At 43.1% G+C, this 27,729-nt stretch overlaps 1 protein-coding gene and 1 long non-coding RNA gene across 9 annotated transcripts in view; one reads left to right on the top strand and one right to left on the bottom strand.

The window, feature by feature from the left end:
• Positions 1–4,593, top strand: part of LOC311529538 — a 12,544-nt gene extending 7,951 nt beyond the window's left edge. The window contains exon 5 of the long non-coding RNA XR_014713836.1: positions 623–4,593. This is a non-coding gene — a long non-coding RNA (uncharacterized lncRNA). The remainder of the gene's footprint in view (positions 1–622) is intronic.
• On the bottom strand, positions 4,017–27,729 carry TPD52L2 (TPD52 like 2; the record flags this gene model as incomplete). Of its 8 annotated transcripts, none has more annotated exons than XM_084645517.1 (10): positions 4,017–5,841; positions 6,158–6,206; positions 8,300–8,341; positions 9,282–9,308; positions 15,244–15,345; positions 21,503–21,562; positions 24,540–24,688; positions 25,930–26,048; positions 26,718–26,944; positions 27,471–27,593. In XM_084645517.1, 9 exons carry the CDS (start codon positions 26,743–26,745, stop codon positions 5,749–5,751), a joined length of 669 nt encoding a protein of 222 aa, XP_084501643.1. In that variant the 3' UTR covers positions 4,017–5,748. The 8 variants fall into 8 exon arrangements, with proteins under 8 accessions (XP_084501643.1, XP_084501644.1, XP_084501642.1 ...); XM_084645518.1 differs by having other exon boundaries at positions 26,764–26,944; XM_084645516.1 differs by lacking the exons at positions 21,503–21,562; positions 26,718–26,944 and adding an exon at positions 22,897–22,956 and having other exon boundaries at positions 25,930–26,075; positions 27,471–27,624.

Raw genomic sequence — 27,729 nt, 5'->3', positions numbered from 1 at the left:
GTGGGTGACATGCCATAATGTAAGATAGACGTGTGTAGTTTGTGTTCTAAAATCCTCTAAATGCTTTGTTCCTACTGTTAAAACAGTATTTTGGCTTTAAGACGACTGTTTTGTCACTGAATACCACTGGTCACAGACTGGCACAAGGAAGAACGACAGGTACCACACCCAGTCAGACCTATTAGGAAAGCAAAGTTAGTACACAGGGTATGGTAGCCGAGGGCCTGGTCTAAAAGTAGGAGAAATGCAGATTTCCACCCCAGGGCATTTAGATTTGAGGCCTGCCAACTGAGTGCAGGGTGCACACCGACCAGAAAGGGGTAAAGATGCAGCTAGCACTGTAATGGTAACAGGGTATAGGTATGTGGTCTTGGGTATTGTACTTAACCCTTCAGGGCCAGAGTTTTAAAAGGCAATTAGGTGCATAACTCACATTGAAATCAATGGGAGTCAGGTGCCCAAATACCTTTAAAGATGTGGCCCTCACTCCCATTTCCTCTTCTGCAAAAGGAGGACAAATTTCCTAATGACAGCTGTAATCAGACAGTTTATTAGTGTTTGTAAAGCACTTTAAGATCCTTTGATAGAGGTATTTACAAACACAAATCTCTTCTCCCATCAGTGCTAGCACCTACAGCAGCTGTCTGGGGGTCTGTACTTTCTGCTTGGAACCTGCCTCCTGCCCTCACCCTGACAGTCCAGCCTTGCCATAAAATGTCTTCAACTGTAATCCTTGAGTTAACAGCTGTGGAAAAGCAAACATTCTTCCCTTATTGCTCAGCCTGCAAGGAGATGTGCCAGGGACTGACAAGTTCTCTGCCTGACCGTGGATGAGGAAGATATATTGATAGTTCATGGCTAGGTGGGGATATTGAGAACTGGAGACAATAGGCCAAATCCTGTTCACGGAGGAGAGCCATTGCCCTCCTCTCATGGGACCAGCTGAAAAGAGATGCATAAGACCATGCACCCACTGCAACAGAGAGGCTCTTTCTACTGCAGTGTCCAAAACACAAGGGAGTACACGATATTTCCTCAAATTACCACCAATTCAGAGAGACATTGAAGAGCAATGGGAAAAGCTCTGCTTGACCCTGGGAGAAAGGAGATGGCACTATATTATGTACCAACGGACTACCCGATCAAATATAAGCAGTCGTGACAGACAGACAGGATCAAACCCCAAATCCAGTGTATCCATCCTGGGCAGGTCATAACCACATCTGACAACACAGGGCTGATGTTCTTATTTTTACCCTATGTGAAGCTGGTCAAGCCACAGTTTAATTAAATTGAAAACTGAGTTGGTGCTCTGGCTCTCCCCTCCACCCACCTTTTCTACGCCACAAAAGAATCCAGCATCTGCGGAGTGAAGTGCTTTCAACAATATTATGCCTATGATTGTTGCTCACAACTCATGTGGATGGCACTGGGAGCTGCATGACCGGATCATGATAGACTGTGGCCTCATGTTTGGAAGTGAGGCAGCAAATATGAATAAAACCAAATAGCTTTTGTGGTCGGCCAGTGGAAGTCTCCAGTTCAGCCACCTGGCTGCCCTCTGAAAGGAGAAAATATTTCCCTATGAGGTCACAGAGCTCTGCTGTCTTTCCCTGAAACATATGTCTACTCCATATTCATCCTTCTCCAAATGTTGTGCAGCCTTTGGAGCAGTTCCAGACTAATCAGAGTCAGAATTTCCCTTTTCCTTGCACTGCTTTAGTCACACATGACTGTCAACACAGTTTCCAAGAAGCTATTTTCCAGGATTATCATGCTAAAAATTTAAGCCAGTGTTTCAGCTGCTGCTTTTCCATATTCCAAGTTTCTCTGGCTTGAAGAGCTTCCAGAATTGTTGCTGCTGCTGCCACCAAAGCTCAAATATGGGACAGAAGCCAAAAATAAGGTTGAGGAGGAATAACTGGAAGGAAGCTTACAGTCAAGTTCAATTAATCTTTCGCATACATTTCTAGCAGAGTGATGTATTTGAGATAAATTCCCAATACAAGCAGATCAATGAGATGGAAGCAATGATGAATCAATGGCTAGGATGGGAAAGAACTGACACTCCCCATGCAATGACAGCCCGAGCAGCCCACTGGCACGGAATGTTTTCATTCAAGACCTTGCTGTTTAAGAATTAAAATGAGGGGCTTTTTAGGCAGTGGGGTACACAGCAGGTTAACTTTGGTTACTCTGGCTCATTCCAGTGGCGAGAACAAGAGGAAGTTTAAAAAACAACACCTCCCGCCGTTTTCTAAACTATTCCCAGAGGGAATGAAAAAATGCCCACGTACAACTGAAGGCAGTCTGCAAGGGTATGAGAGTGACCTGACTTTTCTGAAGAACTAACCTGGGGCTCACTCCCCTCAGTCACTTTTTGGCCTACAGCTTTTTAACCACTTGCCAGCATCGCCTACAGCTGTGGCTCTCAACCAGAGGGACGCAGAAGTCTCCCAGGGGGTACATCAACTCATCTAGATATTTGCCTAGTTTTATAACAGGCTACATAAAAAGCACTAGCGAAGTCAGTACAAAATAAAATGTCATACAATGACTTGTTTATACGGCTCTACATACTAGACACTGAAAAAATGTAAGTGCAATTGATTCATTTTATAATTGTACGGGAAAATGAGAAAGTCAGCAATTTTCCAGTAACAGGGTGCTGTGACACTTTTGTATTTTTAGGTCTGATTTTCTAAGCAAATAATTTTCAGGTGAGGTGAAACATGGGGGTATGCAAGAAATCAGACTCCTGAAAGGGGTACAGTAGTCAGGAAAAGTAGACAGGCATTGATCATTTACACATACGTTATTTTTAATGCAGCACTAGCATCCTGCAATGCTCCTGCATCTTTTCCCTTCTCAAAACTAGGCCCAGGGTTTCCCAAGGGAGTTGTACGAGAAGAGTGGTTCCCAAACTGGGGTTCGCACAACGTTACAGGGGGTTCGCCAGAAAAATTTTACTCATGGCAGCCAGAGGACCCCGGGCATTGGAGGCAGCAGGTGGGACCTGGTTGCAGGGCAGACAGCCCGAGCCCCAGGGAGAGCGAAGCAGGGCAGTTGGTGCTGGCAGCCCGAGCCCCTCCATCCGTGGGGGAGCCAGCTGCCTGAACCCTAGCGCTCCACACAAGACTGGCAGCCTGAGCCCCTGGCTGACTGGGGCCAGGCAGTTGGGGCTGGCAGCCTGAGCTCCTCCGTCAGCGGGGGAGCCAGCCGCCTGAACCCCAGCGCTCTGCGCGGGGCTGGCAGCCCGAGCCCCAGGGAGAGCAGGGCCGGGCAGTTGGGGCTGGCAGCCTGAACCCCGGCAGTCAGCGGGACCTGTAGACCAAGCTCAGTTGACTGGAGCAGTCAACGGGGTCCAGCAGCAGAAGCCCCATGGAGTGCGGAGGAAATTTAAACTTAAATCCCTGGAAATATTCATTTTTAGGAGGGGGTTCATGAGATTTCACAATTTAGTGAAAGGGGTTCGTGGCCTGTTAACGTTCGGGAACCACTGTACTAGACTGGTTTTTCCTGCTTTGGTACCTACTTTGCTTTGGTAGAAAGTATGTTCTGCTCTGTGCCTCAGACGATATGATGTACTGAGCTCTTTTCTGCTGATTCATTGCAAAACGAAATTGTCGGCTCATACCCTCATTCCACCAAGTTCCTTTTGGTTCCAATCTCTCCTCTTGACAGGGGCCAGCTCCTCCAATTTTGAAGCTGCATGCAAGTTCCATTACCTCCTTTGGTCAGTTTTGCACAAAAAGTTCACTGTATGTATCAACTGATGTTTGCTAGTGGCTGTTATAGGGAAGTACTAGACTGGAAGTACCAGTTCATCAGCTAAAGCATACCACAGGCAGAGGCTTCTAGAGGCCAGAATGACGTACATTACACAGAAGTCACCAGTTTAGGCCTCCCTCCCAAAATTACTCTGCTAGTTGGATATTGCCCTTGATGGGTTCGTAACCTTTGCACTTACTCATTTAGATTTCTAAGTATAAATTCAGGACCAAAAATTCAAGTAATTTGTTTCCCAATGGAAAGCTTTATTGACAAATTTCCCCAACATTCACCTGTAGAGAGAAACAGTTCAATATTTAAGCTCCAGCAGTCCCCCATTTAACTGACACTGTTTTCCCCACATTGCGGGTAATTTCAGCCACAAACAATAAAACCTGGTAAATGACACTCTACACTCCACCTATTTCCTATCACATCTGCCTTCTAATTTTTCATAGTATGCTTCCCCCAAACACCTGCAAAATGGGGGAACAAGCGTGGTTATTGAGGTTTATGATCAGCAGATTAAAATGTCAAAACTTGCTTCTCTAAAGGGCAAAAAAAAAACTTATCCTAGAGGAACTCAAACCACAGAAACGAATTTGATATGTATGTAAGCAAACCTAAAGACCTGAGTAAGTCCCACTTAGCCTCTAAGGCACAGAATTGCTCACTCTAGGTTTTTATACGGAGGCACCTTTGCCGAGAATAAGATCAGGCCACCATTGGGTAACCTTTCATTCTACGGCTCCTGAGTGATAGTGTCGGACAGCAGAATAGCAAAACATCCAGACGCTTGAGCAATAAGTTAGTCTCCAGGATTCTCTGCAAGTACTGTAAACAAAGATTATGGGTGGAGATATTAGCCAAGAGAATGTACCATCAGATTTAGGACCCTCCAAACTGAACCACCTATACAATGGCAGGGTAGAGACAGGATTCTCCAGTACAGTGCCCACATTGCTAGAGACAGAGTTTTGTCCTTTTCTAATCTGGCCACACTGCTAACTGCCTTCAGAGCTTCTTCCTTAAAGGACGATGAAGGCATACACCCAAGAACAGAGAAGCAAGTTTTATACACTCAGGCAACAGAGTGCACCAATGAAATGAACACAATAACTGGCACATAGGCATGCTGCTACTATTGTATGATGCAAAACTCCAGTGCTCCAACCCCAACTTTGTAACCCTCACATTTCTCTCTATATAAAAAGATTATAAAACAAATAAAGCATAAGGTGATGTAAGGCTTGCGATTCAACTTCAGCGTCCAAGGTATTATTTCCCTATATGATGCTAAAGCTCTCTCACTTAGCTTTTATTTTTGAAGTTCATTGCATTTAAAAATAAAGATTTTAGTTCTGTTAAAGCTAGAGCATTAGTGTAACAACTAGGCAGTTATTTCCTTTTTGGGAGCCCAGAGAAAATGACTGTTTACCCCATTCCCATCTTAATGAGAGAGAAGATTTTCAATGCCTCTCAGGCCCTGCTCCTCTATGATAGTGGGAGAGAGCAGTGATGGGAGACTGGGAACTACTTCTCTTCATAGATAATTTAGAACAGAGGGCTGCTGCCAGAAATTGAAGATTTGTGTTTCCCATGCAGCTGGCTTCTTCCATATTTGCTCGTCCCACCCAATCTTGCCTACTCAAACAGGTTATCACTGAGTGAGAAATGCACGTGTTTGGCACCAGAAATGCTATTTCTGGACTAGGCTGAGTAAACTCCATTTTACCTGCTCTCCCAAAAGGACAGCACAGTGATACATTTCATCTACAAACTTTAGTGTAAAATATTTGTGTACAAAACATTTTTATTTTACTTGACTCCAGCAGCAATGTCTGTGTATGGATGTATGGATACTTCTCTTCAGAATGGGAACTGCCCCCTTCCTGTATTTGCACGCTGTTGCTGTTGTGAAGAACTAGTGGGGCTCCTGCAGTTGTGCACAGCCGTGCAAAAAGCCACACTGAGGGGTTAGAAAGGAGCGTTGTCCTGGGGGGACTTGTCACCAGAGCCTGTGGGGGAGTGTGGGTCAGTGCTGTTCTCCCTGCTGCCCACCACTTTGGACTGCAAAAGGAAGAAAAGTTGTTGAAGATGACAAGAGAAGGACACTGGTCTTGTGTCCTCAGTGCAGACAGTTAGCACTTCTCCAAGGGGTGTACTGACATACAGTAAAGTTATTCTCCCCCCATAATCTATTACCAATTGTTAGCCTTAGAGACTGCACACTCTTAAGAACAGGGGCCCCAAAGTGCCATTTACCCCGGAAGTTCTCTGTAAGCACTAGAGCCCCTTTGACAGGTTTAAGCTAGTTTCACACAGACTGTCTTGCATGGGGATTTGCTTATCATGGGAGTTTAGCAACAGGAGAACAGACAGTTACCTTTATGGTTCCAACTCGGTCTTCAAATGACTTGAAGGTCGTAGAGTTCCTTGAAGGAAAAAAGGCAATGTAAAGTCAAAAGGGGTAAGCTACTGGAGCAACTGGTTTTTAGTTTGAATTGAGCAGGCTGAGAATATCAAGCCTGTGAAAGTTCCTTGGCCATTCAAATGCAAGAGCACCACCGCCCACAACACACCTAAGGCAGTTATCACTCCAGTCATCTTGCCATCTTCCTGCAAGTTAGGGTTCACTATCTCGAACTAGCCAACTGCATTAGACATGCTATACTTGGCATACAGCAAGGTCTGGAAGGCAGATATTTATACCACATTGTATTTTTCCCATTGTTTGAATAAAGGCCACTCAAGCTAAAAACCTAAAAGACAGGCTGAGTTCCATTATGAGTCAACGGATTACAGATTAGGTAAGAGGGGAAAGCCTCATAGACAAAGGAGTGGTTTCTCGTTTATGTAAGAAAGCCATGTTTTTAGTCCAAAGGGGAAGCTGAACATTTTAGACAGGCTTGAAAAAAGTCTTTCAGCTTTCTACATTACCTACTATTAAGCTGAAAAGGAAGGGCTTCTCCGGAGCAAAAGAGATTAACGGAACATTGAGAGTTATAACCCAACAAGAATACATGGGACTCTATTCTCTGACCACATGACAGAAGTAGTCACTTATGTCAGCGGGAGAGATTTGTGTCCTTTGGTATGAGAACTGAACCTTAGAGGTAAGCAAATAATTTTAATTCACTGTTTGATAAATGTACCCTTTCTGCTTACAGAACGATCACAAATGTTTCAGGAGTAGTAGTCTGTATTGAAGAGTTATGATTTAGCACATATATCATGGGGAATTGTTCCCGCGATGGACTGCAGTGCACAAGCTCTTCTAACAAGAACATTCACGAGAACAGAATTCAGTTTCTGTTCCTAGACATTGCATACAAGACTCATTTTGAATATTTGCACCCATGCAACAAACTTACCTGCTTTAGTATGCCAGAAATGCAAAAGGTGCGAGTACAACCAAAGCAAAATTCATCTAAGAACCTGAACAAGTGAAAAGGGTCTGCACTCTTTGCCCAGCTCTACTCCCATCATACAGTTCATTCATCCCCATGTGTGGGAATGGAGATTACAGTTTATACCAGATTCTGCTAAATTCTGAAATTTAGCTAAAGTTTTTACTAGAAAATGAGCAGCTTTAAGGATAGTTTTGACTTGTAAGATACAGGATTAAGCTTCTCAACTTTGTGGAGATTACTTAAGAGTGGAAACGATTTGTATTGCTAACTCCTATGAAGATGAAAACACAAAGGCACATTTCTGTTCAGGGAAATTATACTGTCCCAAACAAAAGTAAACTCATGCAAAGGAGGCACTAAGGGAACATTTTTCTTACATGTTAAAACCAGAGCTTCCAATTAAACATTTTATTGTCAAGAGAAACCAGGCTTTTTAATCAGTTTGTAATTTCTTCAGTAGCTAGTGATCATAAGGGTAGTTAAATTTTGGAAGAGGTTACATGGGGAGGTTGTGAAATCTCTTGCATTGGGGGTTTTTAACAGGTGAGCAAACACTTGTCAGTGATGGTGTACATACACCTGGTCCTGTCTTAGCACAGAGGGATGGACTAGGTGACCTTTTGAGGTCCCTTCCAGCTCTATACTTTTATGATTTTACCACATAAGGAAGACATTGTTCTACTGCAAAAGTCAGGGTATTTTGGCATGCTGGACCATTAGCTTGTAAACCAGGGATACAGCGGGAGGTCAGAGAGATGTCATCTGCACTACTAGTTACAACTGTATTGAAATTCTAAAAAAAGGATCATAATTCTCTTTAGGGACCTTTGAAAGCCATAAAATTGCAATTCGAGTTTTGGCAGGGTTACAACACTTCACTTGACTCCTCATTAAGAGAGAGTCTAACATAGCCACTAATAAACCTATGCAACAGGCCTCAAAGCCCTGAACTAGAGGGGCTGCAGGAGACATTACCCCACAGTGCACATTAGAGGTCAACTGAAGGAAACAGTCCCAATACACAAAATGAAAGTTGAATTTAAAGGCCCTAGAAATGGGTTGGAATTAACTACGTCTCCCACTCATCCCACTTTTATAGACATTTCGTACGTTACCTCATCGCTGGCATACTTATCGAATGGCGAATGGAATAACTGCTACTCGGAAGCATTAAAAGTGGAGAAGGAAGAGTTAGACAATTCAAACAGACATTGGGAGCATATGAGGTTAGGTCTTGCACAATTTCCAGACACGTACTGTACCCAACAACATTAAGGCTGCTGCAAATAGCTGAGGCAATAGAAGTAACCCACAAAAGCCCCTCTCTCCTGCCCTTTGACACACTGTAGTCCAAACTAGTTTTGTAATTATAGACTAGTTAGCCTGAATATCTCTAACTCAAGAATGCAAGATATGGACAGAGTGAATGGTGTTTAGAGGCTTTATGCTTCAACTGCTGACAGATTTGCTTATGTCAGTACAAAGAGCCAAACCTCCCACAGAAAAAAGTTTAATTTAGGAAAAGCTTTTTAAACACCACACTACGCCCAAGAATATCCAGAAAAGGCATCTGGCCCAAGATCCAGGACTAGATTATTTTTATTTGAGAGAGAAGAGATGTTGCATAGGCACCACACAAAAAAAGAGCTGACAGGGTCTATGACTGGCTTTCTTGCACCAAGTTACTCTGTTACTCAGGGTTTAATTTTAAGAGGCAGGATATTCCCAGAATTTAGGAACAGCAGCGAGAAGTACAAGATGTATGCAGCGAGCCTGAGAATGGAACCACACTGAGCTGTCAGCTTTCAAATAAAAAATCTGCTGTAAACTGCCTACAGCCCCATCTACACTACAAATATGACCAAGTCAAGGGACTCAATTACAGCACTGCAATTATTTATGTTCAACCCTCTACCAATGGCAATCTCATTGTAAAGCCAGTCCAGGGGCATCTGTTGCAACCAAGTTCCCTAACTCGTCTGTATTACCAGTGCAGATGGCCCCACAGGTCAGCTCTAAGTCTGCAGTGCCCCCTGGAAAGATTAGCAAAAAAAATAAATAAGCCTCCTCTTTTAGCACCCCTGGAAAGCATCTTACCTAAAGGAATGCGAGAAGGGATGAGCCCTGGAAGAACCCATCGGCAGCAGCAGGAGAGAAAAGTGAAATGTTAGTTAGGCCCCCGTGTCCAGCTGACTGCCCCACTTAGCTGCCCATAAATCTTGCATACAAATGCCTTAGACAGAAAGCCCACCTATCTACAACAAAATTTGCCTCAAGAGGGATTAAGAAAAGCTGCCCAAGACGTATTTCTTACCCTATGATCTTATATTATGTGAACTGAGGTATGAAGTTTTGCAAAGATCAATAATGGTACTGTCTGCAGTAAGAAGTTACAGCCAGATCACTGCATATTCCAGCACTACTGAATCTAGCCCCTGCCACAGAGCTGTGTTCACACACTCAAGCCTTGTCTTCATTAGAAAAAAAGGTTTTAAATCCACAAGTTGTCAACACTTGGATTTTACCAAGGGTTAGCAAACAATGGAAAACCCACCTCTACCCCCTACAGTGGCCACACCCTAAGCTTTAATTTAAAAAGCTTTGCTAGCCTTGCTGTTGTGAATACTCCTTACAGGAAACAAATGAAAGCCAGGGCACTGTTTTCTTCCTGAGTCTGCAGACATGGCTGGTGAGGGCATGATAACAAGAACTGTTCATCCTTACTATAATTTATGCCACAATCCCAAACTGCCTTCCACCCATTCTTGGGTGCCAAGTCACAACTACTCCACCCCCCAAGACTAAACTATCCTATCCAGGCCCGTGACAGCTTCTACAATGGTTACATGTTGCCAATACAAAAGAGTCTAAGGCATGATGAGAACATGGAGATGGCGTAAAATGAATTTACAAAGAAACACCACTGCGGCTACTCTGATTTCTCTTTCCATTTTATATTATTTAAACGTAGCTGTCAGAGCTTCATCCTTTGCAGCCAGTGCAGTAGAAACTAAGTAGTCTCGCCACACACTTCAGACAAAAACTTTCCATGGAGAACAAGGGGCTCTGATTACACCAAAGCCCAAGAAGTTGTGGTTTTGCCCCCAACATATATTAAGGCCATCTCTTCAACAGCTAGAGCCAGAGGCAAAGCCAAAACATTGGTATGTTTGAAAGTCAGAGTTTCTACAACTCGTTCCTGTAAAAAGATTAACAGCTTGGACAATATACACAAACATGCACCACTCCCAACATCGTATGTATTACCACAAGCACAGCTCAGCCTATTTAGCACCTAAAACGGAACTTTTGAAGATCTATTTGTGCTTTTTGTAGCCCTTTTCCTTCTTTGATAAAATGTCTCCAGATTACATAAATTCAGGAGCTGTCCTGCAGCCAATCATCAGCTCAAAATAATATTTAACAATCAGTATGCTTGTAGTAGTAGTTACAGTAGCAGACTACTTCAAACATTGAAATGAAATGTATATTAGAAAATATACATTCTGAAAATTATCCTCTCTAATGAGGAAGATGGCATTCCCTTAAGATTAGTTTACTGAAATTATACACTACAGTAAAATGCTGTAAGGTAAGAATGCCTGAGACCTGCATCAACAGAGAATGCAGAGATAACAGAGAAAGCTAAACTGGCTAAGACTTTTGTAGCTTTAATAGCAATGCTGTACACTACTTGCAGAACACCCATTCCCATTAGTTAAGCTAGCCCCCATATGGACTAGTCTCAGAGATTAGGCGGCTGGGGAAGATGTAATAGAGTAACTAGCAACATCAGTCCTCTTATACATAGACAACTTCAAGTACCACAGGTTAACTATTGAACATGATGAATTCTAAAGCTATTAGATTTCAGACAATCCAGCAATGCATGGCAACTAACTGATGTACTGAAGATGTCTCCCAACACAAGTTATTTTGATTCTATAGTGGCAACGTTTTATACAAGGGAATTGTGACCAAGCGTTCTGCACATTTATGTTGTCATTACCCCCTTCTAGCATTTTTCAGTAGCTAACGAAGGCTGACAAACAGTCTGCAGTGTCCCTTTCCGTTACCTCAATCCTTCCAGCAGATGGGAAAATAAATGTCTGGATCCTTTTCTTATAACAAGTGCAGGATGAAGGGACAATCAGAGATAAAGCCCCAGGAGAATTCTAACAAGCAATTACAGTTAAAGGCTAGCACCGAGATTCACTGAAAACAAGTAACATCTCACCCATTCAGAGGAAAACTGCTCACTACAAGAAACCAACCTCACTCACTGTAATCTCTGATCACGTTTCGACTACCAACAGTTTACAGTTCTATTTCAAGGGAACATTGCTACTGAAGACTTTGCTCCAAAAAAAAAAAAAAAATATCAATTGAATCTGTGTTGAAAGTCTCAGGACCGTATTTTTTCCCTGAAGACAGCAGAGAAGTACAGACAGAGAGCAATATAGGTGTACACACACAACAGAGGAAGACTGGAAGAAGTGTTATTAAATCTTCACAGGAAAGAAGCAAAGGTTACTTTCATCTATTTTCCACTATAGGGCCATAAATCCACAGCAAATCCTGCTGAGTTATTTGGTAATGCTTTGACTGATGTTACATATTTCTGACAGAGAAGCTGCCCACAGACCCACCACTTTGTCTTCCAAGAAGGAAGTGCTAATGGCACTAATGTAGGGTGTTTCCACAACCTTAGTGCTGCACGTTTAGACAGGAAATTCAGGAGTTTCTTTAATGTAAATTACAATGAACGTGTGCCTTTTTCTATTCACTTTTTCTTGCTGAACTCATACTACGCAGCCTATGGCTTCTGATGGGGCCACTGGCATTGCTCTAGGAAACGTAAAGTTACAGAGTTAAATAGAGAACTAACAAGTTCACACTGCTGAACAAATAATATTTGTGCACGCTTTAGTCATGCCAGATTCGTGGTAGCACAAATGCTCCCAATCAGACTGTGAAGGGGTTGTGCTTGGAGGGGACAGAATTCACACACTTCTGCCACAGCTACCACATTTGGTAGGTAGACCCCCACATTTATTATGCACTTATGACACTGGCAAAAGGAACCACATTTTGCCCATTTCAGTCTGCTACAGCATTAAAATAAATGGGAGAAAAAAAAGAGTTATACAAATTGCGGTGTCATTAGTAGGAAAGAGGAGTCAAATGTACACTAGAAAGGTTAGAAACTGGACTAGTTCTCTGCCCAATTCACACAAGCTGGGTGCTACTGAAGATGTGCACCAATATCTGCTAGTCCAGGAATGCCATGTACAACTCAGTGAGAGTAAATCTGGAATATCCAGTACTATGATCAGAGATTACATCAAGTGCTTACCACCTGGGTACTCCCAGCCACAGAGGAAAAGGACAATCTCTGTGAAGAATGAGAGCTGTGATGAAGCAACTGCCCAATCTGAATTTTGTCAAATGTCATGTTTAAAGACAGTTTTATTTTTGAACCAAAAAAGTTATTCTAATAAACTAGGCAGCTGTGTATGCAGAGTCCAGGGAAGAGTTGATATCCTGCAAAAAAACTCTAGAGAAAAAGTTAAATACTGTATTTTACAAGGTATCTTTTCTGTACACTGTCATTAACTGTCTGGAAGACTTCTAACATCATCTTTCCCCATTATGTTTGGCCCATGCAAGACAGTTCTGGCACAAAATGGAGTAAGTGGGTTTCTGCTGTTCTAACACCTTAGTGCAAACACTTTGATCACAATGCTTTTGCTCTGACCCTGTATGCAAAGTACAGCTTTACAAAAAACACACCATGTAACTCCCTTAGGACTAATACACATGTAACAGAGTTTAAGAGCAATGGCTGAAGTCATCCCGAGACTCTTTTCCCCCATCCCCCCTGGAGGGGATTACACTCTACAATTACTAGATACTAGTTTTGCATGAAGGTTCTGGACTACATATGACAGGTTTCAGAGTAGCAGCCGTGTTAGTCTGTATTCGCAAAAAGAAAAGGAGTACTTGTGGCACACCTTAGAGACTAACAAATTTATTTGAGCATAAGCTTTCGTGAGCTACAGCATTCAGCATCCAATGAAGTCAGCTGTAGCTCACAAAAGCTTATGCTCAAATAAATTTTTTAGTCTCTAAGGTGCCACAAGGACTAAACATGATCACATTTAGTAATCAGCCTTGCAAGACCGAGGCAACTAATACTCAAGCACAGGCAATAATAATATTTAGAGATGAGCTAAAATTGCAGTTGTTCATCTGAAGACCTTTGAATTATTTCCACTTGAACCACTGACTCAAATCTGCCCTTATGGTTTGGTTTCCCTGTTAGACACCATACTGATGGGTGCAATATGGGCACTTAAATCAGAGCAAGCACTGCACCTAAAGCCAAACAGATAATTTTTCAGTTAAAGTGTGGCTAAAATCTAAAGAGTTTTTTTTAAAACCAGTCTGAACCCTAGTTCTAAGCTGACCTTGAACCTGAAGGGAAGGCTAAACCTTATACAGATTTGAACAGTAACTCTTCGATGCATCTGAGTTAGAGATATTGTCAACTTAAGTTACCTAGGAATTCTCTTAGTTCAGTGAAGACTGTTAACTTGGAACTTCCCTTTGCATAGCTACGAATGCAAAAAGCACTGGGCTAGTACAAGAGAACTAGAAACTGACTAGTTTAGCCATCCAAGCCAAGTGAAATGTTAGAAAAGATTCAGCAGAAAGTGAATCACCAGAGTTTCATAGCTCAGTTGAAGGAATTCATAAAGAAATTAAATTACTTTGTCAGTATCCCTTTGAGATAGGTGTTTTATTGACTGATATTTCCTGCCCTCAAAATCAGGTCAAACCAATACTAGATGGCACTTACTGAAATCCTGAGTTGATCGCACATGAATGCCTGGGAATGCCTCATTTCCTAACTTGCATTATTTCATTGTTTATAGCAACCTCAAGTCATTAGAGATATTTATGAGGTTAAATATCCCCCATATCTAAGTGAAAGACAACTGAAATACAATTGGTTTTGTGCTCCAATGGCTAATATGAACACTGGCTTATCCATAGTTTCTAAAGCCACCTTCTGCTGTCCCAGGGAGCTACCTCCTCGGCTACACGGTGAGACATTAGCAGCCTTCCTGGTACAGTAGCTAATACAAGTGTCTAAAACTTATGCAATAATTTAATATTAGCTTTTACATCTAAAGATGTGAGAATTTTGGGTAAGTGACATTAATTTAGATCTTTAAACAATTCCTCCTGTTCCCTTTCACCAAATTAGTGGGTTTATAAACCTCTGTAGTTACTGAACATGGAAAGGAAAAGTTCTAGTCCATATTAGTAACAAACATCTGGACTGAGTCACTTCCCTTATTAAACCCCCCCTACTCCCAATACCCATTCCCCACTGTGCTAGGTAGTTGTGCCCATCAGCAAGGAATTTTAATTTTCCATACATCAGAGAACTGACGTATATTATTTTCGTCCACTTTTCTCCATCTTGAGGTTCTCTACATCTCTGATGGAGCCAAAGAGCTAGACTCTATTTTAACGCCAGCATAAGAAGTGAGAAAATGGAGTTCCATTTTCCTGCAGAAGAACAGAAAGGTCTCCCCTCAAATCTTTTCAACACCACTATTCGAAGAGGATGAATGAGCTGCAATGGAACAATATGGTACTTCTTCCCGGTATGAGGGAGACTACAATATTTTATCAGTTTGTGGAACAAGAGAATCAGATATTTAAATGTTCTGGGAACTGCTGAAAATTAAAGCGATAAGTGTTACCAAAGACAGACCTCTCAGAACACTGCTGGGGAAAGCGATAAAGAAAGGATTCCTGAGAATGAAGCTCTGACCAGAAATAGCTTAGAAAAATATGTATTAAACCCTGAGCGATATATACCGGGTCACAGGGAACAGCTGTATCAGATTAATTTTGCCATTAACTGCAGTGCACAGAACTGAAAATGGAAAAAAAACTAGGCATGCATTCCAGATTTTTAAACCTCAACGTTGTGTTAATCCTGGACTCCAGTGCTATAGCGAAAGTGGAACAGAGCTCTTACCTCATGTCACCAAGTTTACGGCTGATAACAGAGCCCACATTGGAAAGGGCAGCTGAAGTCTTCTGTCCTGCCTGGGACAGGGTTTCCTGAGTCTTCTTATAACTAAGCAGAAAGAAGTTGAACAACTGAAGGTTAGTGGGGGAAATATTACAAGCAGCAATGTGAGCAGCACCTGCCAGCATTTTGGAAAAGATGCCGAGGCAAAGAGAGCGGGGCACTAGGTTAGCAAGTTGCACTGACATGGCTGAAAGCTACTCTTCTGGTCTCATATGTACTTACGGCTTTGAATCTTAGCAAGAAAATGCAAGTAGATTTAATTTATTTCTTCATATTTACTCTATATTTTTTACGATGTTGATATTTTAGTTTCTCTCTAACCATTAAATCTGATTAACATCGGATATTTCAGTGAACATTTCGAAATTTCCAGTTTGGGATTTTTTAAAATGCTTATAGCTCCCCATTCTTCCTTTTCTCCTTTTAAGGAAAAAAACTGTCCCCTTCAGTATTAAGTAAATTGTTCTCATAAATAAACTTTCAGCCCTGAGTGAAGAGAAAGCATTTTTGTTGCAGAATTCAGTATGGAAGAAGAAACTGGTAATACCGACATGTTACAAAATAGATAAGAATTGCAAGAATGAGCATCACCTTTGCAATTGCAGCTTAGAACCAATAGCTAGAAAAGTTTCCAGTCAGTTACCTTTAACCACAGGTAAATTAGAAGTCTTGGACAGCTTTACATCAGTTTGATTTTATACATATTTGAAAAGTTCATAAGAGGGGTCAAGAGAAGAGGCACTTCAGAGCCTTCCTATTTCAAGCCATGCTCTGGGACCACAGGTGAACAAATACATGCTAAGCCACTTGCACAACTGCATCCTATCCAAGTTACTCTTGAGTTGGCAATTAGCATCTAGATCTACAACAACTTCAACTTGTTAGAGAGAAAAAAAGTCAGCTACATACACCAACAAGAGAATATTAAATTTGGGGTAAATTAAATCTGGGTTTTCTGGCTCCTGAATATTTAAGCCTGAAGTTATCCTTCTTACATAAACTGTGCTAGAGTATTTTGGAACAGGACGTGTAAGAGTCACCCACAACTCTCTCAACCCTCAAATACCAAAGCAAGAAGCAACAAGTTCAAGTAGACAATTTAGGCTGACAGTTATTTCTCTCTCTCTCTCACTCACTCTCCAGATGGGAGTGTGGGAGTGAGAACACTGTGGCACTTTGAGCCAGATTCCAAGAAGTCCTCTTAAACTATGCTTTTTTAAGCCCAACAACCCACATTCTGTAACATGAACAGGCCTCTTGACTCAACTACAGTAGTTACTGCACATGCCTAGTACTTCACAAAGCTCAGTAATGAACCAACTTTACTTCTTCACCCCCCAGTCCCAACAAAAATGACTATTCATATTGTGTAATCTAGTCATTTGCCAAATTCATGCCCCCCAAATTCAGTCAACAAAGACATAAAATCCGCGGGACATTGGATGTCTAACATCCAAGTCTTCCAGCTTCACTCATGATCCTTCTCCACAACACAATTTGTTTTGTAAGAAGTGGTGGTAATTATATGATTTAAGGGTGAGAGATATGTATTGAATGCTGTTAGCTTTAACACAGGCTTTTGGGCATTGTTGCAGCTAATGAATTTACACCTGACCTGCAGAGTCAAAACTTCCTTGGAATACAAGGAATTCAGGCCCATCCCTCCTGGGTACTGGGCATCTCCCCTGAGCAGGCTGTCACGCTGTTCAGTAGTGCTATCCAACAGAACCGTGACAAGAAATGAATCACACCACACATTAATTTTTGGACTCCAGTAATGCCCATAAATTGAGAGGCCTTAGGCTCCAATACAGGTTGGGACAGCAGGTTGCACATATTAATGAAGACCAGTACTATGGCAGTGGACACATATGCAATATTATACAAACTTAAATTGGCCCCATATTTCATTTTTATGAAATTGAGAGCACTGGGAGCATTCCACATGTTTAAGATGTAATCTTCCTTTTTTAAAGTAATGCAATGTTTGGGTTTCCAACACTGCAGCATTAGGAATCTGAAAGTAGATCCAATTAACAAAAGTTAGAAGCATCATTAGTTTCCATTGTCCCAGCTGACAGAAATGCAAGAGTAAACAGAGTGTAATTAGGAACAGGAACATTTTTACCGTTAACCCTCTAGTCATAATAAAGCTTAACAAACGACTTCAGTAGACTGCCTCCAGTAGGGACAACTCCATCCTCACTTAAATAAGGGCACGTCTACACTTTAGCTGGGGGCCTAATACCCGTGCTAGCGATGAACAAGCTCAAGCACTAAAAATAGAGTGTAAGCACAGAGGTGCAAGGGGCTACCCATCCCGAGTATGGGAGTGTCCAAGAAGCTAGGCACACATTCAGGGCAGCTGGCCCCTCCTGCTGCAGCTACACTCTTCAAGCTAGTGCACTAAAATTATCAGAGCTAGTACGGGTATGTCACAAGCTGGGAGTTACAAGCCCTGCTCAAAGGGTAGATGTGCCCAGTTACACCCCACCCCACGTCACACAAGCCAGAGAAAGATGGCCTTGCACTGTACTATAAACAGGTCAAAGCCAGGCACTGTCAGATCAGCAGAGAGGGGAGCAATTCCTAGAAGAGAGGGCAGGCCCTTTAATAAGTACACTGTCATCCCCCTTTCCCACCCCAATCAGTTATTTAAATATGGGAACTACTACCTTGAGAGCCCTTGATATTCTTAACAGCTGAGGTCAAAGGCAAAAAGAGAGGCAGGTCTCTCAAAGAGCCAGGACTCAACCTATACAGGACTTCAAAGTAAAAATTTTATTGTACCTGGAAGTGACCAGAAAGCAAGAACTATTGAAGAACTGGTCCAATATGTTCAGTGCAACTGACCCTGCTAGGCAGCAGCAAGTTACAGCTAGTGCAGAATGCAAATGGTCTTAAAAGGGAGAACACATCAGATTATTGCTATCTGCAAGCCAAAAGCATGAACTACTGTAGTGAGGTATGGATCCTGAAAACAGACTTGCAAATTGATGCTATATGCTGCTGAAGGGAGGTAGTTTTGCATATGTCAGATAGGTATCCAGGAGTATCAAAGATGTAAGAGCACTTTTGAACTGCATACCTCTTGGACAAATCCCTTCAACACAGCGAAGGCTTACATCTAGACCCATAAAATCCTCCCTTCTCCCACTAGCATCACCTCCCCCTTGCTTGCTCCCATCCAGCTACCAGTGTGAAAGACAGAGAAAGCAAAAATCACAGAACGTCTACAGCTGCCACTGACAGTTCTCTCATCTGACTAAATGATTCTGCAATCTCCCCCACCCAACTCATGTACACATTAGACAAGTGCACCAGCTTCTACCCTCTCTCCACATTGCATGCTTTGATTAGATGGCAAACCACGCTCTGCATCAAGGACTGGAAGCTAAGAGAAGCCTCTCAACAATGCACAAAGGATTTCTCTTCGAAAGTGCTATAAGTGTCATAGGTTAGGTCTTTGTTTTCAGTTCAGTCAGGAAGCTTGTAAGTTATGCTGCCTAGCAGCTCACGCAGTGGTACAGCAGAAGAGTCCCAAGAAACCTGGCAGGAAAAACAACCTTGTATTTCTTGAATCTGACTACTGGCATTTATTTAATCCTAGATTGAGGAAATGGGAATTCTGCACTTGTTTCCCAGAATGCCCTAGGAATATCACTTTTCATCCCTTCCCACTTTATTTTAAATTTGTGTTTAGCTTGCTAGAGTGAGACAAGGCAGATGAGGTAATATTTTTAATTGGACTAACTTCTGCTGGAGAGAGAGACAAGCAAAAACTTGTCTCTCACCAACAGTAGTGAGTCCTATAAAAAAAATATTACCTCAGTCACCTTCTCTCTCTAATATACTGTGACCAACACGACAACAACATTGTCTAGCTTGCTAGCATTCCAACTGCCAGATAACATTCTTTGCAGTGCCAATCCAAGCAGGAAGACTGGCTTACAAAAACTATTTTAGGTGTAAACAAACAGCTCTTGAACAAGCAACATAGGCAGGCTTCCTACTGCCGTTTTCTGCCATTTATTATCAATGACTGCAAGGAAACAGATCTAACAGGAAGTTTCTTATTCTAGGAGAACACACCCATGGACTGAACTCTGATTAAATGCTACCAGGGAAAGTTATTCACTGACTTAGGTCATAACTAGCATTTAAAGAACAGTGCTCAATATCACCAAGTAACAGAACAGCCAGGGTTTACTCTCATTTTGTAATACAAGTGGACAGTCTACTTGGAAAGTAGAACCCCACACACTGATAAGTTCTGATGTTTCTCACCCCCACACAGTCCACACTGTATTACACAATGAAAAAAATCTTCCATTTGCTCCCATGACAGGAAGCCATCTTTACGCTGACACACACACTGGCAGTTAATATAATTCAAGTTACCAGAAAAGAAACTGAATTCCATACCACGAAGTACAGAAAGGAGTTCAGCTACAAGTGACCCATGACCTACATCTGCCTTTATCTAAGCAAAACTGGAAAATTAAGGAGATCCTACCTACCTCTCATAATCTACTCAGCTACAGTCCATTACAAATGGAGATTGCATTAAAAATGTAATAAGCAGTTTGAGGGCTACGGATAATTTTTATATTATATTGGTAGCATTTACTCCAGAGAAAACTTCAGTCAGCTAAGCAGAAAAAAATAAAAAGTAGTCTCATTTAATATTCAGCTCCAACCAAGGAAACAAATTATGTAAGAACTCCCACAGTCAAGCTACTGTGCAAGCAGGCAATTTTGGCCATACTATGACAGGCAGCAAGGCTATTATGCAAGCTAAGCAAAGTTTATCTTTAGAAGACAGTAGTTACTAGGATTCCTGAGGAGTGAGATGTAACAATTTGCTTAGATATGAGTTAAGCTCACAGGTTAGACCCAGATTTTACTGCAGCACTGTTAACACCCTAAAATTAGCATGGAAAGGAGGAACCTCAACCCAAAGAAGGGATTGCTTAACATCAGAAGAGTGATTAAAGGGCTATTTGAGATTGACAGACAGAATACAATAGCTGTGGGGTTCGTAAGCTTTTAACATTTACTCGATGCTCTTAAAATGGTGTACTGAATGCCTTGGAAACTGAAGCCATATTGATTCTGAGATCAGACACCAAATAGGAAAAAGTGCATCCTGCATCACAACAACCCATTACTACCCCTCACCTTGTCTAGGTATTAGATAGCTCAGCCTGTCTCTTCAATCCATGGCTTGTCAGGTCAGACTGACAAACCCAGTGCCAACTCTGAAGATGGTCAGAGTGATACGGATCCCGTCCACCAAAAACAGGAATGTATCAACTCATTTCTCCCAGGTCAGCAGACAGATGTTGGAGGGTAAAGATGTCACTACTGACCACAGTTGGATTTACATCAGTGACTTGAATATGAAATGTGTATTGATTGCAGGGGCGGGCAAACTTTTTGGCCTGAGGGCCACATCCGGTTTCCAAAATTGTATGGAGGGCCGCTTTGGGGAGGCTGTGACTCCCCAAACAGCCAGGCGTGGCCTGGCCCCCCGACCCCTATCCAACCCCCCCCCTTTTTGCCCCCTGATGGCCCCCCCGGGACTCCTACCCCATCCAACCCCCCTGTTCCCCGTCCCCTGATGGCCCACCCCCAGGACTCCTGCCCCATCCACCACTCCCTGTCCCTTGACTGCCCCCGGACCTCCTGCCCCTGACTGCCTCCCACTACCCCATCCAACCCCTCCTCTCATTCCTGACTGCCCCCCCCCGGGGCCTCGCCCCCATTCAACCCCCGTTCCCGACCCTCTGATCGCCCCGCCCCCTATCCACCCCCGCCCCCCACCCCGAACTCCCTTGCCCTCTATCCAACCCCCCCGAGCACCAGTGGCTGGTGGCGCTAGAGCCAAGCCGCCCAGCTGGAGACAGCCATGCCACCATGCAGCTCAGAGCACCTGGTCAGGCCGGGCCCTGCAGCTACGCTGCCCCAGGAGCTTGCTGCCCTGCCGCCCAGAGCATTGGGCCAGCAGCGCAGTGAGCTGAGGCTGCGGGGGAGGGGCCTGTAGTTTGCCCACCTCCGATTTATTGGGTAAACATAAAAGGGTTTTGTCGGTATAACTTTATGGGACTAGTCAAAGCAGAAAATTGTTAGCTTGGAGCAGAGAGTTAGTGACAATGTGCTTTTTTGAAAGGTGGTTTACACTAAACGTTAAAACACTCACGCTTCTGATTGGGTTAATTTTTCATTCCAGTCCTCCAGTGTGCTGCTGGCTGAAAGATATCTACAAATACAACGGAAATTAGAAAAGGTGCCAAAGCTTTCAAGACAGATGCTCTCCTTCCTGGACCTTCCACATAACTAATGCCTCTAGATGTTTAAGGAAACAAGTGCTATTCCCATGTGATAGACGGGGGGAGGGAATGGCTATTAGAGGAAAGAATTATAAAACACTTTGTTCTTTTAGATGTGGGCAAACATCCAAGCCCAGGTTTCCTCTTTATTCAGATAACTGTTGATGGCAAAGAAATTGCACAGATTTAAGCTAGGAGATTTAAGCCAGAAGATATCAGGCCAGTTCAAAGTTGTACCGTCTGCCACTTTGCCTCCTATGGGGAATCACTCCCTCCCCTCCACGCACTATATAGCGGCTACACTGCAGCATGGTATAGCACAGAGCATAGGAACCAGGAATTTGAGTTCTATTTCCAGTCTGATACTGCCTTGCATGACCCTGTGCAAGTCATGTAACTTTTATCTCCATTTCCTCATCTTTAACAGGAAATTACATAAATCCAAAAACTTACAAGATCTCAATCGCTAGACGTTCTACTACATGGCATAACCTACATTATTTTAGAACTAAGATCAATGAATGCCTAAGACAGATGACCAAGTAACTAGAAATGCATTGTAAGAACTACTGTCTGCTAGTAATTGAATTTCTACCACACCACACCAACTAAAATTCACAGCATTCTAACCTATACTCGCATCCAACAGATTAACAAAAGGCCCATATTTGTAAACTGTCAAAGTCACACGAACATGGTAGCAGCTACCAGTAGCTAACACATACATGCCCAAGTTTGTTTGGCCCTCATTCCGCCTAGGACTGAACACATCCAATTATCTTGTCTACCTTTGTGGCCAGAAGAATGGAGTCAGTCAGCTGGTCCCCAAAGTGTTTGCTATGATTTTTATGGAGTGAAGGGGAGAAAGTACAGATTAACTTTAAAACAGGAAATGCAATGTTCACTCTGATACGGCATGGGACTTCATTCACACTTGGCCTAACAAGGGCTAGCTGACAGGCAACAGTAATTCTTAACATTTCATACTTCATTTTATGTAAAGTGTGTCCTGGTAACTGACTGGAATTTTACTTCAGCTATGGCAACAGACAGCTAAAGAGATGACAGCAATATCTTTTGCTTCCATCATCTCTGCAGCCGTTGAAAGTCAGGTACATTGTTAATAAGCAAGAGCCTTGAACAGGACTTCACTGTGCCCCAAGCATACAATCAACCCCTTAATGCCTAAAAGAACAAGAAGCAGTACAAATTGGAGAATAGCGTGAGGAGCAAGTAGGTGGTGCTGATGACCAGAGGAACTCACAGTTCAGACTGTGTCACTTTCTCATTCCATTCTCCAAGTTTCTCAGATGTTTTCGTATAACTAGAAACAAAAAATCTGATCAATCATATTTTAAAGTGGGAACATTTTCATAAGGATAAGTCATCACTTTTGAGATTTAAGTGACATGTTGAAACCAGCCAATGATCAGAGACTGAGGGGAGAAGAAATGGGGAGCAAGATGTAGAGCAAGAAAGTCCTTCCCCACATGATGGCATTATCAGTCAGTTCAGATTCTAGTTATAGTCAACATGAGAACACTTATATTGGATAGGGTTCCTCTGGTTGCAACGCCTCCTTTCCCTCTTGATCATACTCCTAATGGCAGTCAATTGCGGTGCTCTTAACTCACCTCGTTTGCATGTGCTTCGTACTGCCAGACATAGGAAAAAATCTCAGTCTCAACACTAGTAGTGCCAGTCAGGGATACAGACAGTCTGGAATGACTCATTAGGCTGTCTAAACCATGACCTCACATCTTTTCATGAAGTTTAGGTGCCTCACTATATTCTGTTCCTGGATGCAGTTTGCTGTAAGTAGGGCCCTACTAAATTCATGACCTTGCAGCCTCCCAAAACTCCTTTTTGGGTCAGGACGCCTACAATTACAGCACCGTGAAATTTCATATTTAAATAGCTCAAATAATTAAATTTACGATTTTTAAAATCCTCTGACCGTGAAATTGACCAAAATGGAGCGTGAATTTGGTAGGGGCCCTAGCTATAGGGCTCAAAAATTGGTGACCTAAAGCAGGGATTGAGTAAACTGTGGTTTTCTACGTATTAGAAATGCCTTGTGCCCTTCCCTCTGAACAGTGAGGCTTTGTCTACACTATCACTTTTGTTGGTCAGGGATGTGAAAAAAAGCAAAAAAACCCACCCCAACCAACATAAATTCAACCAGCAAAAGTGATGGTGCGGACAGCGCTATGTCAGCAGGAGACGCTCTCCAAGAGGTATAAAAATGTAAAGAGATTAGACTGTTCTGTTTAAAAAAGGAGAGATCTCTGCAAGTTCTTTAATAGCAAAACTATTACGGAATGATTCACCTGAGCTCACAGAATATTCCATTTAGGATAAAATAAATGGGGCAGCTGTAGCAATGAGATTTAGAGCTCAATTACAGTTTGTTTCTCTTCACCTCTGTGCGTCATCAGGTGAGCTCTACTGAGCATTACATGCACTAGGCCATATGCACTATAAAACCAATTCCAATCCCTGCTAAAATATGAAATTAAGAACATTAAGCTTAACCAATGGAACACAGATCCCCATTGAGCCAACATACTGGTTTACATTACAAATACTGAATAATAGTTAGCATTTCAACGTTTAAAAAGAAAATACTTACTCCAGGACCATTCCAAATGATCACGCCTCTGAACTATGACATGCACTCATTAGAAAATGCTTTACCCAAATCATTTCCCAGATAATCACAAGTGATAGATTTCTGGTACTTTTTGCTTGGCAGTCACATTTTACTATGACAAGCAAATATTGTGAGTTTCTTTACCCTCTCTCCACTAAGAAAGTCACAGAGCAACCTCACTGGCAAGGAACTGCTTTTTACAGAGAGTTATATACATATATATGTTTGAAATCTTTGGCACAGGGAACACCTACGCATTGGAGACTTGGACATCATGCCAGCTCTTTGACAGGTTCTGCTTCAGCCCATCAAAAGTGGTCAAACCCAGTTTTCTCTTCAGCTCTCCACAGTGCCTCTCTTTGGCAGCCAATACCTGACGTAAGGTACCAATTTCCTCTTCCACCTACAGGACAGGTTCCCAGTTAGAAGCATGCCTTAGTGTTACAGAAATTCAGTTTGATCACAACTTTTAATTAAGTGGTTAAACATGGAAAAATAGGCAATTTTTCACAGCTCGCTCAATATAAATCTGATATATTTATATACTGAAACTCTGCTAACAAAAATGTGAGAAGAAATCTAAATTCCACAGACACCAATTAAATTTGATTTTAAAATTTTAGACAGTTTAACTTAAGTATGCCACTGGTAAAAAAAAATTGGAGGTTAAGTTAGGAAAATTTCCAGAAAAATAACCCTACTGGGCCACTTAATGTCACAAAAAAGTAACAGAAGCCTTTTCTAGGGCTGGATCATCAGTTAACAGTAGATTCTATTAACAGACCTGAAAAACTGCAGAATCCTGCATACAAGGAAAATGGTTTGTTTTTATAATTCTGTTTCTTTGTTTTTATTAAGAAACTAAGATCCATCTTTTTCTGTGGTTTATTTTCTGGTTTCAATCCTGTTTGGCATCAGAACTGTAAGCGTCAGAAAATAAGTAGCAGCAGAAGGAAACAAATCTTAACAAGCCACAACTCAGTACCTCTGGACTACTTTGCATTATTGAAATTGCGTTCAAGTCAAACAATCAGACTAGGTTTCTACAGTGAGTTCAGAAACTACAAGAAAACAGCTGTAGCTCTCACTTCCTGTTTTGTTTCAGGTGCAAGTTAAAGAGGTCACCTTCATTATTTGCCCATTCACATTTGAGTGTAAATTTGCAAACCCGCAATATCTTAAAAGCTTTTAGATCCAAAGCCATTGCCTATAATGGGAAGGAACATTAAAAGGAACTCCATGTCCTCATAATTCAAGGGTAGTTTCTCCCCCACACTCCACCTGTTTTCTCACTCTAAATGGAGCTTGACGTTAAATGGCTTTTTGTTTAGCCTCAGTTTGGGGAAAAGCATTTTCCTTGTAACTTTGATGTCAGGAAAACTCTGATAAAGGTGCTAAGTGCTGTAGCAAAACCAGAAGGGAGAACATGAAATAAAGCATATTGTTAAAGTCTACAAAGTTAGCAATTAATTTTATTCTTCAGCAGTGAAATGATGGATTTAGATTCCAGAGGAGAGATTAACATTACACCATCGCTGAAGTGTCCCTTAAGCTTTCTTACAGCGGATAGAATTACCACTTGTCTCTTTTACTTCTCTCAGATATAGAGGCACAATCTAAACAGAAATGGTAGCACCATTTTACCTTGGCAAGCTCAGATCTTAACTCCTCTTCCTCAGCTTCAGTCAGCCCCTCTGGTGCAGAGGTCCTTGCACGAGCAGTATTATCCACGGGTACGTCTGTCATGGTATCCGACAACAGACCTTTGTTGGGAGAGTTAAGGTTGATATCTGTCACAGACAAGAAGCAGAATGTGGAAAAAATAAGCTGCTAGCAAGCAAAGCATGTTATGCAAGCAGATGTGTTCAGAGTACATACAGATGGAGTCCAGGGGAGAAAAAGAGGAAGAGAAACTTCTCATCTAATAAAAGACTTAGCATCTTTCAGAAGTATCAGAAGAAAAATTTACTTGTCAAAAATATTTTAACAGCTCCTTGGCCTAAAGTAACACATTAATAATCACTGAGCACATGCATTGCTAATACACAAGGCAGGGTAAACAAGGTGCATCTCTCTACACAGGAGTGATAAGCTCTGGATCAGAAGTCAATTATAAACTGGGCAATCCATCGGAACCTATAACACATCAGAGAGAGACGGTCCTGCAGGGAACATCTGTGCCAATACGTCCCCTGAACTAGCTTGAAGCATCTCTCTCATTTACGGAATGTGTATAAGGGAAGGCAACAATTCAGCTTCCATTTAATTAACAAGTGTCATGACCTCAACTAGTGGTTTAGTGACCTACATGCACTACACTGCAGCTGATACTGTTAGCATTGCAGAGGCAAGAACCTTTGAAGCCATTCCAGCAAGCGTGCTCTCTAGAGCAGCATGGCATCTACAGACTGACAGAATCAAACCGTAATTACTACAAAGAATGGAGTCAGACGCCCTCATTCCTATAATTGCAAATACATTTGTTTATAGCCTCATCCTCCATTTCTCAGTCTATTAAAAATAGGGGTGGCTCCAGCTCCAGGTGAGTTTTCTAATGCATGAGAAATCGTAGAAGTTAAGACATTTCCTCTTCCACAGAGAGTTCAGCCGTGATTCTTCCGGTCTAGTATCTTCTAGACAGTATCTCTTGGGTTTCTGCCTAATGCCAGACAACATAATCAGGGTAATATCAGACACCCCCTCACTCAGCCAGGCAGGGGGATGGGCTTCCCCAGGGGAGGCCTTCTCCCCCGATCATTACTGCCCGGGGCGGGGGCTCATCTCCAGCGGGACCACGACCGTGGCTGCCAGGTTGCCGGCGCAGCGTGCTGCAGGCGGAGCAGCCCTCATACGCGCCCGCGACAGGAACAGGAGCGTCCAGCCCTTCCTCGCTCAGCCCCGCCCCGGGCGGCAGGTAGGGAGCCAGGCCGGGCCTCAGCAGCCAGCGCCCAGGCACCCCGACCCGGGCAGGGGAGGGGAGGGGAGGGGAGGGGAGGCGGCGGCATGGCACCCTCCCCCCCCCCAGTCCCCCTCACCCACCGAGACCCGGCCGAGCCGCTACAACCCTGAGAGCAGGCGCCGCCTCAGCTCGGCCAGGGGCGCCCCAGCTGCAGCCGGCCCGCCCGCGAGCCCCCGTCCCCAACGGGCGCCCCTCCCCTCAGGGCGCGGCGGCCCCGGCGCAGTACCCTGGCTCGCGCTCTCCATCTCGGGCCCGGGCCCGCTGAGCGGCTGCAGAAGGGGAGCTGCGCCGCCGCCGCCGCCGCCTAGCACGCAACCCGCCGCGCGACCCCTCAGCCGCCCGCTTCCGGGGAGGCGCGGGCCCAGCACGTCATCAGCTACGCCACGTCCCCGGACCGGAAACGGCCGCTTCGTGGGTGGGGCCACGAAAGGGGTGACTCGGGCGTGGTGGGCGGGGCACGGAGCAGAGGAGCCGGCCAACGTCAT

The sequence above is a fragment of the Lepidochelys olivacea genome, assembly GCF_965140295.1.
Source record: "Lepidochelys olivacea isolate rLepOli2 genome assembly, chromosome: 13".
Lineage (NCBI taxonomy): Eukaryota > Metazoa > Chordata > Testudines > Cheloniidae > Lepidochelys > Lepidochelys olivacea.
The sequence above is the reverse complement of the archived record's forward strand: the minus strand, read 5'-3'. Positions and strand labels throughout refer to the sequence as shown.